We start from the raw sequence: 14,425 nt of genomic DNA, 5'->3' as shown, positions 1-14,425 counted from the left end.
TCATTTGTTATGCAATGCTCTTGTACAGTATGCGCAATATAATGACAACCGGTACTTCTAAAACCATTTGCATTACTTCAAAAATTGTATGAAATCTTCAGGTTCTTAGCTTTAACTTAGTTTCAACAAGATTGTAACGGTCGTATGTACTGCATAAAACGTAATCTGCTTCAAACTACGGCCATACGCTAAATAATTGCAAGCATCATCCGGAGCAAGACTGAAGCACTATCTGATAATGATCTGATCTACAACTTGGACGTTTGGAGCGTTACTGTCCTTGTTAATAAAATCATGAGTTTTGGAACCCTTACTTTCAACTGGTTGAAAATGCATAAATACGTTTCAATATTGAATTAAATCCAACTTCAACAACGATCAGGATGAAGGGTTTTTTTTCAAAACGAAGAAGCCACGACGAACAAAATATTGGCCTAATATTAAACCATCATGACTTGGATTATTTCATATGTTCACTCTCAACACTCTAGTATTGATCATACGAAATATTCCATTTCCAAGGCATTGACCTCAATGGCAGAATCGTAAATTTGAAGAGTACACTCTAGATTTCGCCTGTGGAAAGTAATCGCAAAGTATTTGAACTATGCCAAATAAAAATGTATTATTGTTTTGATAAACGTTCCTGATAGAATCATTTTTTGTGCTATGAGTTTTTCCCATTTTTATAGCACATACTGCGTCTGTTGTATTCATTCAAGTTGTGTCCAAGTACAGTCGAACCGTTGATTAGAACACATCGTTAACACAATAATGCATTTGTATATCAATCAAAAATACTTATGATCACTTCTCCACACGTACATTTCTTTATATTATACCACAGTAAACCAATTACAGCTTTGAATGCTACGCGGCGTGACGAAACGACTCCTACCTCTTGAAGCTTCAAAAATTGTGTAACTTCTTGAGACGAAAAACGCAACATCGAACCGAGCTCAGTCAATGTCGAACTGAAACTGAATGAAACATGCCAAGATACTGATTGTGCAGCCGAAAGACCAAGTCCAAACCCGTTGCGGTCAACTATCTGACCATTGGTCCAATTCGACGAAGGGAAAAAACGCAAGCGCAAGAGCAAGAAGGGACGTTTCATTGTTTATGTCATGCCTCAATGGAAGCAGGTTCAAAGGAGATACAAACGATCGCTAACAGAATAATGCTTTATTGCATCTGGAGAGTAAAGTTAAGGCTTTTTGCCTTTCTCATACAAGAAAGGTAATAAAATGACTGCAAAATTGGGAAGTTGGGAGTTCGTCTAGGACTGGAAAATTCATCAGCACCACCATATTGCATCACTGTTTGGACATTTGTAACTTTGTTATTCATTATTGGATTTTCATTTTTTTGCTGTCAATCAGGACCTCTTAATCGATAAATTTCCATTCATATTATTCTTGTACTTCAATTCTACGCTCTTTTCAGTTATTTGAAAGCTAACTGTTAATAAAATTGTTTAAGGACAATACTTCTAAGTGAATTATGCACAAAACTAATGAACAAAGCCTGCAGCACATGTTTTGACCTAATTTTTCGCGAATATAAAAATATGAACCTAGAAATTTTGGTAAACGCAGAAAAAGTTGCAGGTTCAATAAAAATATGGATTAAATGCAATAAATAAAATTATTGATCGAGGGACAATAAATTTATTTATTGAATTCAATCAAATTTATTCATTGTTTTAATAAAAAAATTATCGTTCCCTTTTTTAATAATTTTTTTATTGGAAGTAAAAGAAAATTATTGGAATTAAAAATGTTTTTATTGAAAGCAAAAATTTATTGTTGTTCTAATAAAAAACCTGTTTTAATCCACCTAGCGGTGCAATTGTGCCTTTCTCATTTCTCTAAACTATGGCACGGAGGCTTTTTATGTTCAACATAATCGTGGAAATGTCCATTACATTCTTAGTACACTTTGCACTTATACACAATGGCATGCCAGCCACGAACTTGATGAGCTACGTGTCGACGGTGAAACACTTGAAACAAAAAAATATCATACTCCATTAGCCTAATCAGCATTAGATCAATGTTATCTGCTTGCTAACTCATTTTGTCATGCGGGGATGGGTATGTGAAGAGGGCGAAAGTCCCATGAATGAACGACTCCCCAGCTTAAATTGGTATGCTTTGTAATATAGTGGTGGTTTAAAGATGATGGGGTTGAAAGGGAGGGGTATGAGGTGGTGGTCTGAGCGGTGATTTAAGGAGATTTTTAAAGGAGGGGAGTGAACAGTAGAGGGGGGGGGGTGTAACCCCTCTCCGTAAACCATCAACTACGCCCCTGTTAAAATCCAGAAACCTTATGCGAGTTGAAAAAAAAATTTGGCCCTCCGGACCGGGATTAGGTTGACGTTTTTCAGAGTGATTGCATAACCTTTCTATATGAGAAAGGCAAAAATGTGCAAAATCCAAAAACGTGAATCTTCGTCAAATTTTTTTCGTGTTTGCATCAAATCTCGACGTTTTATGCACCTTGAATACATTTAGCATCAAAAATAAAAATTCTATTTTTAATTTTTCCTATAGTTTTTATGCGAAATTTCTGTGTGGCCGCACTCTGAAACCCGTAATTCCGGAACCAGAATTCCGATCTATCCAAAATTCAATAGCAGCCGATGGGATGGTTGCACCTTTCATTTGAGACTAAGTTTGGGCAAATCGGTCCAGCCATCTCTGAGAAAAATGAGTGACATTATTTGACACATACGCACATACATACACACACACACATACACACACACATACACACACACACACATACACACACACATACAGACTTTTTCCGATCTCGACGAACTGAGTCGAATGGGATATGACACTCGGCCCTCCGGGCCGGGATTAGGTTGACGTTTTTCAGAGTGATTGCATAACCTTTCTATATGAGAAAGGCAAAAATGTGCAAAATCCAAAAACGTGAATCTTCGTCAAATTTTTTTCGTGTTTGCATCAAATCTCGACGTTTTATGCACCTTGAATACATTTAGCATCAAAAATAAAAATTCTATTTTTAATTTTTCCTATAGTTTTTATGCGAAATTTCTGTGTGGCCGCACTCTGAAACCCGTAATTCCGGAACCAGAATTCCGATCTATCCAAAATTCAATAGCAGCCGATGGGAAGGTTGCACCTTTCATTTGAGACTAAGTTTGGGCAAATCGGTCCAGCCATCTCTGAGAAAAATGAGTGACATTATTTGACACATACGCACATACATACACACACACACATACACACACACATACACACACACATACATACACACATACACACACACATACAGACTTTTTCCGATCTCGACGAACTGAGTCGAATGGGATATGACACTCGGCCCTCCGGGCCGGGATTAGGTTGACGTTTTTCAGAGTGATTGCATAACCTTTCTATATGAGAAAGGCAAAAATGTGCAAAATCCAAAAACGTGAATCTTCGTCAAATTTTTTTCGTGTTTGCATCAAATCTCGACGTTTTATGCACCTTGAATACATTTAGCATCAAAAATAAAAATTCTATTTTTAATTTTTCCTATAGTTTTTATGCGAAATTTCTGTGTGGCCGCACTCTGAAACCCGTAATTCCGGAACCAGAATTCCGATCTATCCAAAATTCAATAGCAGCCGATGGGAAGGTTGCACCTTTCATTTGAGACTAAGTTTGGGCAAATCGGTCCAGCCATCTCTGAGAAAAATGAGTGACATTATTTGACACATACGCACATACATACACACACACACATACACACACACATACACACACACATACATACACACATACACACACACATACAGACTTTTTCCGATCTCGACGAACTGAGTCGAATGGGATATGACACTCGGCCCTCCGGGCCGGGATTAGGTTGACGTTTCTCAGAGTGATTGCATAACCTTTCTATATGAGAAAGGCAAAAATATTTTCAAACCAATAATTTTGTTGGTTAAAGCGATAAACAATAAATACATGGATTCAATAACACATATTTTTGATTTAAATACGCTAAATGTTTGTGCGTGTGAATGTATAGCTATTACCACAGAGAACAGACATCCATGATCGAACATTTTTTTTTAAAAAAACGTGTGTAAACATTTGAATTAATATACGATAAACACTAGCGCCGCCAAACCAACTTATCCCAACTATCCGTCAAATCCATTCCGGAACCGTTTCGAAGTCCTGAATGGATTCAGCATGGAATCTTGCTCAAAGAAAACAACCGATTCCGACTCTATCGGTTCATGCATTTGAGCTGGAATTCATACTGGAAGTCCGAATCGATTCCGGACTAGTTTGACTGGGTAGAGGAATGACCGCTATTGTGAATAATCTAGAATTGTATTGAACATTGAAAGGTAAAAATTGAGTAGCTTCTAGCACTGCGATGTAAGAACCTATCTTTATGAAAAAAGGTTCTTCGAGTTTCTTGATCTCACCATTTTCAACCGGAAATTTGCCAATTTTATTTTTATTGAAATATCATTAATTCATACTTATATCAGAGGTTTTTTCAACAATAAGACATCACCCATTTATCGTATTTTCTAAACTGAGGGATTCGTTTTAATTTAACATTTATAACGTTGTTCGTAAAAAAACAAAAAAAGGGTTGAGACTGCATATTGCTTTTCGGAAAGAAAGAAAGGAAAGGGTGAAAAATGGCGTTTTATTTCGCAACTGCCAACTTTGGAGGTTTAATGTCTCCGAAGAAATTGTATCTTCGGTAAAGTTATTGAGAATGATATTAGCATTTGAGAATTTTTGTGACATACAAAAAAAAGTTGTTTGTAACTTTCTTGAAGTCACAAAAATCTTTTAATGCTCTTAAAAACCGATCCTGACGTACTAGAAATAAGCGAAAAACACCATTTTTCATCATTTTACTTCTTCTTTCCAAAAAAACAACATGTGGTCTCAGTACCCTGAAGATTTTTTGTTTTGTCGAGCAGTCTCATTTAACGAACCTCTAATCAATGTTATCGATCCTCGAAGTGTTTCGTTTTGTTTTGGTGAAGTGTTAAGAAAAATGACAAAAGACATATGCAACATGGGTAAAAGATATGACTCTACAAATGTCAAAATTATAATAAAACTAAGAAAGCTGCGTCTGTTAGAAAATATTGAAAAACTGAAGTGCGCACGACGCACAGTTGGACGAAATCCAAAAAATCCGAACATTAATATTTGCGACGAAACTATTAGTTATAGTACTTCGATGTCTTCAGGAAATTTTCTTTAAATTTTGAGCAATTTAATATGATGGTCTCAATTTTTTTATTTAAGGGGGTATATATTCAAATGAAAAACACAACTTTTTATTTATTGTTGAAATGGTAAAGTGTCTATGGAAAGTTTGTAGAGGATCTAATTTTGGGAAACTTTGTTGAAGATGCTAAAGGTTCTCTTAAGAGAAAAAAGTTATAAAGTGAAACAGATGTACATGTCGATATACCCCCTTAAAACGAATTTTTTGCTATATCTAATTTATTTGATTTTTGACATTCTTGTAATGTTTTGGAAAGTTTCAGATGCTTTAAAAACCCACCTTTTTGTGGAGTATTCCAACTCGCTATCGCTTCTCTTTAAGGATTTATGACTGTTTTTTTGGACTTTTTCACACTAAATTTAATGGGCCTTTAAAACCTAAAGTTGCAGCTAACATTTACAAAGTTTTTGTTTTTCATAAAACGTTTATTTGACACGGCATGCGCAAAAGCTATTTTACAACGGGGTTTCGTTTTTACGTATCATGTTACAAAAGTTCTTAAGACTATCACGTTATAATAGAAAATCACTTTCTAATACTAACGCTCAGAATTATCGTCATTTGAAACATTTTTATTTAAACTTTATTTTCTTGAATTACATTGTAATCTTATTGATAGTTTTTCTGTGGTCTTTGTTTATTTTCTTTTCTTTATTTATATTATTTGATCTAACTTAACTAACTGCAAGGAATTGTAATTTGTTTGTGGGTAGCAAAGAAAAGAAAAGGAATATAGCGGGGACAATTGTATTTGAACATTTATTGTTTTTTTCAGGAAATAATAAATATGGTTCATGTATGAAAGATCTCGTAAAGCGAGGATATCACGAGCAGGAACATAGGATGGTTGTGTTCGAGCTCGTAAGCAATCTATTAATTGCGATCTAGCTTCATGATATTCAGTGCAAGACGAAACAACATGTTCAATGTCTTGGTATCCCTCTCCGCAAGCACATTGATTATCTTCTGCGAACCCAATACGGCGAAGATGCGCATTCAACGTAAAATGATTGGACATGAGTCTAGGCATCACACGAATGATGTTTCGATTTACATCCAACCCTTTGAACCATACCTTCGTTGTCACTTTAGGGATAACTGAGTGCAACCACCGTAAGCGTCCTTTGACGAAAAGCGCTATAAAATTCACTGAAAGCAATTAGGCAATCCACCACGACGTTTGTTTGACAATTCAGCGGTGGGTTCTGCCAACAAGTCTACTCCTGCGAACAGAAAAACTCGTCCGACAAACATCTTTCGTTAGTCCGATTCGTTTGATGTTGGATCGAATCAACGATATTGTTGGACGTCGCACCCCTCGGAGTAACGTCAGAAGAAGTAAACAAGAATTAATCAGCTGATCAGAAACGTCTCATGGATTGCCTAATAGGTCTTTCATAGATGTCACCGTCCAGTGCCCCTATTTTGGCTAAATTATCCGCTCTCTCATTACCCGGTATGGAGCAATGAGCGGAAATCCACACTAAGGTAATTTGATAAGATTTTTTTGTTAATTTAGTTAAGTATTCTCGTATCTTCTTCAAAAAGAACGGAGCGTGATTATCAAGCGGTAATGAGCGTAATGCCTTAATTGTGCTGAGGCTATCTGTGAGGATGAAATAATGGCTCGGAAGTAAAGTATCAATGATTTCCAGACTATAGTGAACTGCTGCTAGTTCGGCTGTATAAATGGAGGCAGGTTCTGCAAGCTTGAAAGAGATCGAGGTGTTATTGTTGAAAATACCGAAGCCAGTGGCCTCATTGATTCGTGACCCATCAGTGTAGAACATTTTATGGCAGTCAATGTGTTGGTATTTACTTATGAATATTTTAGGAATCTTATGTGAGCGCAGGTGATCCGGGATTACACGAGTCTCCTCTTGCATGGATGTGACGAAAAATAAAGTGGAATCGGGAGTACCTAGTATATTGACACATGTCGGTACATAACTAGGTGTTATTTCTTGTGACATGTGATTTAAGTACACTGCAATGAATCTGGTTTGGGATTCAAGCTCGACTAGTCTTTCAAAATGTTCAATAACCAGTGGATTCATAACCTCCCATCGAATAAGTAAACGAGAGGAGAGGTCCCACAACCGATTTCTTAAAGTAAGAACTTCCGCTAGTACTTCAAGATTGATCGTATGTGTTGATTGCATGGAACTTAAGACGATTCGTAAACAACCATGCTGTATTCGTTCTAATTTGATAATGTGAGTGCTTGCAGCTGAACGAAAACAGAAGCACCCATATTCCATTACTGAAATTATCGTTGTTTGATACAATCTTATCAGGTCACTTGGATGAGCGCACTCCGCTAAGATCCGGTTATTGTTCGGAGAAAATTTATCCTTTGTTGGCATTTCGTTATTAGATACCTAATGTGGCCTCCCCATGCGCCTTTAGAATGGAACCGAATTCCGAGATATTTGAAGGTGATGACTTGGGCTATCGTTCTACCAACTAACTGAAGCTGAAACTGAAGTGGATCATGCTTCCTTTAAAAAACTACCAACTCTTTTTTCTCCGTAGAGAAATCGATGCATAACTTCAAAGCCCTAATTGATAAGTTATCCAAACTATCTTGCAATGGTTGTTGTAAATCTATGGCTTTTGGTCCTGTAACAGAAACCACGCCATCGTCTGCAAGTTGCCTTAGGGTGCATAGACTGAAAATACAATTATCAATTTTATTCACACAAAAATTGTAGAGAAGGTTATTCTGAATGTTGCTAAATCGCCATAAGAAAAATGCATGTGCTTTTCTGACAATAAGTTGTATAATTGATTATTTAATATTGGTGAAAGACCACATTGATGTAGTTTCTCCAAAAGGACATCAATGGAAACAGAGTCGAATGCTCCTTTTATGTCTAAGAACACAGACGCCATTTGTTCTTTTTTTGCGTAAGCGAGTTGGATTTCTGACGAAAGTAGTGCCAGACAATCATTCGCCCCCTTTCCCCTCCGAAAACCAAACTGGGTTTCTGATAGCAAGCCGTTCGCCTCAACCCTATTGTCGAGACGTCGTAGGATAATTTTTTACAATTTCTCGATGCAGGATAGCATTGCAATCGATCCATACGCGTTATGGTCAGAGGCTGATTTTTCCGGTTTTGGAATTGCGATGACTCTCACTTGTCTCCAGTCACGTGGAACAATATTCTGCTGAAGAAACTTGTTGAATAAATTCAACAAGCGTCTTTTGGCAAGGTCAGGCAGATTCTTCACCAAGCTGAAGTTAATTCTGCCTAGACCCGGAGCATTATTGTTACAGGAGCGCAATTGAAAATGCCATCATTGTCATCATTGAATCTATGGAATCGTTACTTGTGAGAGTCTCGTGAATGATTTTCTGCGCAGGAACAGAATCTGGACAAACTTGCTTGGCAAAATTAAATATCCAGCGATTCTAAAAATCTACGCTTTCATTAGTCAAGTTTCGATTTCTCTTTCATTCTTCTGGCTGTGTTCCAAAGAGTACTCAATGATGTTTCTCTTGACAAGCCATCCATGAAGCGTCTCCAATAACTACACGGTTAAATAAAACAACCTGCAGAATAAGTTCTTTTAACGTACTTTTGAGTTGTTCGTCGCTTTCGCACTTATTAATGTTGTCAAAAACAAAAAGAGAGATTCGACTCAGTCGAGGTCTTCCGTGGAGGAAGGTACTTTTGAGTTGTTTGGGGTGAACTCAAAATTAGGTAAATTCAACTTAAATTTGAGTATAAAAAACCTATCAATGAGTTGTAATTTTTGCCGTCGTTAAATGGAAACTACCTTCAACACGGTTTACCTAATTTTAAGTTCTCCCACGATATTGAGTCAAAGGAGCTCAATTTTAGGTAGTTTTTCGTTTCCGTGTATACTTTTTGGCACGACGTAGACTGCCATATTTGTTTTGCATAATCGTAAAGTTCTCATGTGTTCACCCTTTCCGTTTCATAATTTCTTTGCAAGCAACTTGTTTAGCTTCATATGCATCAGAGCACTCTTTACTCCACCAATGATTAAGAGGCCGTCTATTTATTGTCATGTCAGGATTTCATTTCGTTTGGGCTTGTTCTGCTGCTTCAATAATCATACCCACTAGAAGTTCATATTCTTCGGTAGGTGGTAGCTCTTCCGCCGAAACAAGAGAAGTGAAAATTAAAGCTTGGTATTTTTTCCAATCAATAGTTCGTGTCAAGTCATAAGGAATATTGATTGAATTCGTGACACCTAATTCACTGTTAATTAAATTGACTGGCAAATTATCGCTACAGTGCGGATCAGGTACAACCTTCCACGTGCAATCTACCCGAAGTGGTGTCGAGCATAGAGATAGATCTGGTCTGGGGATGCGTGCTATTTCGCCGGTATTTAAAACTGTCACATTCAACAAGTCACAGATATTGTATATCAAAGAGGATCGAATATTTAAAAAGTTGTTGAAAAAATGCCTAACAAACATTTAGCAATCGAAAAATCAATCGGATCTAGTAAGACTTTTAACTTAGTCATTTTTAAATTAGTGTTTATTTCGTATAACTTATAACACTTTTCAAACAATAAATTATTTGATCATGTCACTTGGAAGAAAGCAAAACGAGGCATTAATAAATAACATACCTCCTTAACTATCATAGGCTAATTCATTGGCGAATACTGAATTTAAAAAAAAAACAATTTTCTCTGACACAAACTTGCATTGAATTTAAAGTTTCCGACAGCTACACTGTCGGTAATAATTCAACGTCAACGGTTCACAGAGTCATCTGTGGTGAACTGACGTCATTATATGATGCAATGGGAATGTAAATGATGTAAAAAAATCAACAGTTGTAAAGGAAGAACTTCATTTTTCTACTTTTGGCCAGCTTTCCGGGATTTTGGATCACCGTGCGACGGTAAGTAGTAGCAAAAATAGTTATTTATCTCTCTTTTGTAGATGGATTTTACATATAAGGAGGGCGTCTGGTGTTGTAGGCAAAAATCGATTAAAAATTAGTGTTACAGCCCTTTATAATTTCTTTTGTATGTTAATGAAGTCAGAGAATGCAAATACAAACTGCACTTTTAAAGAGAATTAAATTAAAATTAAAAACTTTTCTAACGGTCATGATCAATTTCTAAACCATCAAATTTAAAGTTTTGACAACCTCAAAGAAGCTTTTCAACGTAAAGAGCGCTGTAATAATGTTGGTGATTAAATCTACTGGAGCTAATTATGGAGAAATAGTTCTTCAAAAATAGTAAGGGACTTGGTGTCTTCAGAAAAGTTGTTGATACTGTCACTTTAAACAACTCAGAAGAGATTTATCAATTACATGTAATTGCCAAGATATTACCGCAGTAATATCTTGTTTTAAAGGTTTTCTCTCATATATAGTCTAATATATTTCGATATTATGAATGCACGGATGTCTTCAATAAAATTAGTTATGGAGTCTTCAACAAAGTCTTTTTTTTAAATTTTGATTATAGAGGGGCTTTCGGTTCATTTGCAGGTTTGAACAATTTCTAACCTTATGCGCGGTGGTTGGTAATCGAACTCAAGTGATCTGCGTACACCTTGTCGGCTTATCACTACGCTTTTCCCGCCCCATTCAACAGTTTTTTGAAATAGCATTTTCGAAAACTTTGCTGAAACCATTAAAACTCGAACTAAATTTAATTGAAGAATAAATACTTAATATAATATACTTCTAAGAGGATTCACTATAAAAATTATTCTATTAGAAGAGGTACTGCTGTTCGTTATAATATTCATCAAAAATACTAAACATCCAAAGTTGACATTTTCGAAATAATGAGACTGAAACCGAAATTTTTTTTCGCGCGTTTACTTTACTTTTCTACACTATGAAAGCTCACAACTCCAGAACGAGTCCTCTTATGAATCATTAATAGACTAACTTTTCGCGTTTTGATAACTTAAATAAAAAATATTGTTGGCAAAAACGGAATCCTACTGTAACTCATCTCATTAGTCACGATGTCACACTATTTCGCTTACACATATTTGCTTCGTTCTTAAGAAGCAGATCAATAAAAAATCTGTCTTGGAAAATGAAAAATATTCGCGTTGGAGCGAAGCGAAAAGTCGAGTACAACGCACCCTTATTCATCTTACATTTGAGCTAATGCGTTGAATAGAGATAGCAGACACTGTTCTAACGGTTCTAACTAATGTGTTCGAATGGGTGAGATGAATAGAGGTGCTAAGATGAATTACGACACAGTAACCCTATATACGCGTTCAAATTTTCGGGAGAAGTAGTGCGTTTTAATTTATCTTTGTTTTGCCCACGGTGCGTTTAACTAAACCAAATAAATCACTAGGTTGAATTATACATACCTAAAGAAAATTGAGTTGGGAAAACAATTCAATAGTACGTATTTGTATTATTGTATTGAATTATTGTACTTATTGGTCCCTTATTTCAGTTTCGCTAGTCTTTAGAAAGCCAAAATCAGTTTGTAATAATAAAGACTTGCTGGATAATCAGGAATCAGAATATATTGGCTTAAATGGTACGTTCCCCGTATGTAGTCGGGGATCTGTGCTGGATAACGTAGGATTGTTTCTTACCAACTTAACTATCCGCTGGTCGCGTTTGGTTACTCTAGATAATATTATATTATATATTATACTGTTGTAACATAACATATACAATCATCTTGCGTAATTCACAGCTGCCATTCACACTTTGTATATTACTTCAACAATTTCACTAATTTCACGTATTATAAGCTAGTAATAAGAAATTTTCAATTCCTACGGAATAAAATACAATCTAAGTCAAAAAGAATTTACCTATAATATCCTACACATAATTTCGTGGCGATAAAAACACTGTTTCACACAAAACCGTCTTATGCTGCATGTAATTCAAAACAGATGCGCGAAAATGTAAACAATACCCAGATGGCAAATTTCACTTTCATTTATGGCAGTTCTCTCATCGTTCTCAACATTCCGCGTCGTCCGCATGTGTTGACAGTTCCCAACCACTCAATCCGCTGAGTGACTCATCGCAAAGGAGCTCAAAAGCACTCACATTCTGGCTGTCATGTGATATTTTTCTCACTTGCCAGTCAATCGATTTTGGAAGTCACCAGGTACGTTCTGCTAATATTTCTGAGCTGTAATTTTTTTTATTCTATTGAAATTGATATCGATTTTTCGTTTCCGTTCAGCAAATATGGGGGCCTCCGCACTACCCATTATCATTTTCTCGGCTATTTTTGGCGTGATTGGCATTGTTCTGCCGATCATTGCCCCCAAAGGTCCCAATAGAGGGTAAGGAAAAAGTTTTTGTTCGATGAAAAGTGTCCTTCAAGTGCTATAATTGCTTTCCGTTACAGAATTGTCCAGTGCGTATTGATTCTGACCGCGGCCACCTGCTGGTTGTTGTAAGTGTGAGATAAAATTAAATGGTGCGCGAATTTATTGTTCTTTTTTCTTTTCACCAGCTGGCTCTGCTGCTACATGGCCCAGATGAACCCTCTTATCGGTCCTAAATTACACCAGAATACGATTCTTATTATGGCTCGCGAATGGGGCAATCCGCTTCCTGACATGGACGGCTGGACTCCCGAGCACACAGATCATTAGGTTGGATCCGGGATTCCCGTATAGTAGACAAACGGGAATACTGGCCAACAAGCATGAAACACAATATATTTGATTCCATTGAAATATAAAAATTAGGTAAGATCGAATCCTCTTATTTACTTCGGTGACGCATGGCCATCATTCGGGAAAAGATCACCCGCTGCCAAATGTATTATTCTCATTTGGCACCATAGATGGCTGTGTATGTTTTAATGTTAAGAAAATTCCTCTCGCGACACAAAACGTAATATTTCATTCGATGAAGAAGGCACATTTTTCAACGAATGCTACATATATTATGCAGCAAATATTATAATAGCTACATAAAACCATATGCTCATATACGCAAATCATAGAATGTAATACAATTTTCTTATACCATTATGCAAAATCTAAGATAATAGTAATCACAAATATGATATACTATTTACCAGCCAAACATGTATTAGCTATATTAGAGCTCACACATAACTATGGTAAAATTATTAATCACGATACATGTATGTTGCATACCCAGAAGTAAATGAAATAAAATTATTCGGTAGAAATCATATTTTAAACTAAACTTTCTCAAAATGTTGATCTATGAACTGGAAAGAATGCTCCTTAGTCCGAATTTTAATTAAAATTAACAATAAAGTCACGTCCATAGGATCTACATTCAGATATTGAATTCTGAAGTTATTCTCAACTGAGTCTACGGCATGTCCGGACAAACGTAAAGTCAATTTAATGACTTAGGCTGTCGGAACCGACAAAAAGTCACGGAAAAAACGTCCACACTAAGCATGATTCTTTTCTCTATTCTCAACTCCTATTCGACGGTTTTCACGACGCCACCCTCGATACGGTTTGGTAAGACCAAATTTTGTAAATTTGTAATTATCTGACATATTCTTGAGGGTCAATCCATGGCATTCCGACTAAAGATCAGCCTACAGCCTCGAGTGGCCTCCTTTTCTTTGCCCGGAATACCGTTGTTTCAGCACTAAATCGAATTTCGAATTAAAACTTCAGAGAGAGCACTAAGAAGGGAAAAAGGGTAAAAAACGATAACCAATCGTAAGTTAAAGTAACGGTCAAAAAAGCGGAAAAGCACAGCTCAAACACACTAACTAGAAGGACAAAAAGGCGATTCAGCTGAGAAATGGCCTGCTTGTGAAAGAAACTTGTCTTTTATACGCAGGGCCATAGCGTCGACTTGTGTCGTCCGTGGAGGAGTCTCAGTTTTGCGCTCCTTTCCGCATTTGTCTATACGCTAGCAAAATTACCAGCGAATTTGTCACAGCGAATAAGGTTGAGCAATCTAATCAGAAAGTAATGTATACCCCAATAAACCAGAAAGACATCAGGTTTAAGGAATAAAATATTTCGTATGAGCATTCGAACACCAACAAAAGTAAACATTTCACTGAAACAAACCGGATAAGCATTCTTTCAGTTAAATAGTTCTTTCGTGAATTTCACATTACAATGCAGCTTGATGTGTGTGCATTTATCGGTAATTATTATTATTTTTTTATCCCTTTATGGACA

General features: G+C 36.4%; 2 protein-coding genes across 5 annotated transcripts in view; one reads left to right on the top strand and one right to left on the bottom strand.

Moving 5' to 3' along the window:
* Positions 1 to 12,190, bottom strand: part of LOC131685382 (sodium-independent sulfate anion transporter) — a 30,877-nt gene extending 18,687 nt beyond the window's left edge. The window contains exons 1-2 of one of the 4 annotated variants that reach the window (XM_058969079.1): positions 12,089 to 12,136; positions 11,864 to 12,025 (exon numbers count right to left, since the gene is read on the bottom strand). The gene's annotated coding sequence lies outside the window, so the exon portion shown is untranslated. Of the gene's footprint in view, positions 1 to 825; positions 973 to 11,863; positions 12,026 to 12,088 lie in introns of those variants that run through there. The other 3 variants (XM_058969076.1, XM_058969078.1, XM_058969075.1) reach the window with 3 other exon arrangements.
* A 79-nt stretch (positions 12,191 to 12,269) lies between these two features.
* On the top strand, positions 12,270 to 13,454 carry LOC131685385 (V-type proton ATPase subunit e 2-like). The gene is made up of 4 exons (XM_058969082.1): positions 12,270 to 12,393; positions 12,472 to 12,574; positions 12,640 to 12,687; positions 12,748 to 13,454. Exons 2-4 carry the CDS (start codon positions 12,477 to 12,479, stop codon positions 12,887 to 12,889), a joined length of 288 nt encoding a protein of 95 aa, XP_058825065.1. The 5' UTR covers positions 12,270 to 12,393; positions 12,472 to 12,476; the 3' UTR covers positions 12,890 to 13,454.
* Positions 13,455 to 14,425: the final 971 nt, after the last annotated feature.

The sequence above is a fragment of the Topomyia yanbarensis genome, chromosome 2, assembly GCF_030247195.1.
Source record: "Topomyia yanbarensis strain Yona2022 chromosome 2, ASM3024719v1, whole genome shotgun sequence".
Classification (NCBI taxonomy): Eukaryota; Metazoa; Arthropoda; class Insecta; order Diptera; family Culicidae; genus Topomyia; species Topomyia yanbarensis.
The sequence above is the reverse complement of the archived record's forward strand: the minus strand, read 5'-3'. Positions and strand labels throughout refer to the sequence as shown.

Coding starts and splice junctions, on each gene's coding strand:
- LOC131685385 (XM_058969082.1), top strand. CDS start 12,477: ATGGGGGCCTCCGCACTACCCATTATCATTTTCTCGGCTATTTTTGGC. Junction 12,575..12,639: donor CCCAAAGGTCCCAATAGAGG/GTAAGGAAAAAG, acceptor TTTCCGTTACAG/AATTGTCCAGTGCGTATTGA. Junction 12,688..12,747: donor GCGGCCACCTGCTGGTTGTT/GTAAGTGTGAGA, acceptor TCTTTTCACCAG/CTGGCTCTGCTGCTACATGG.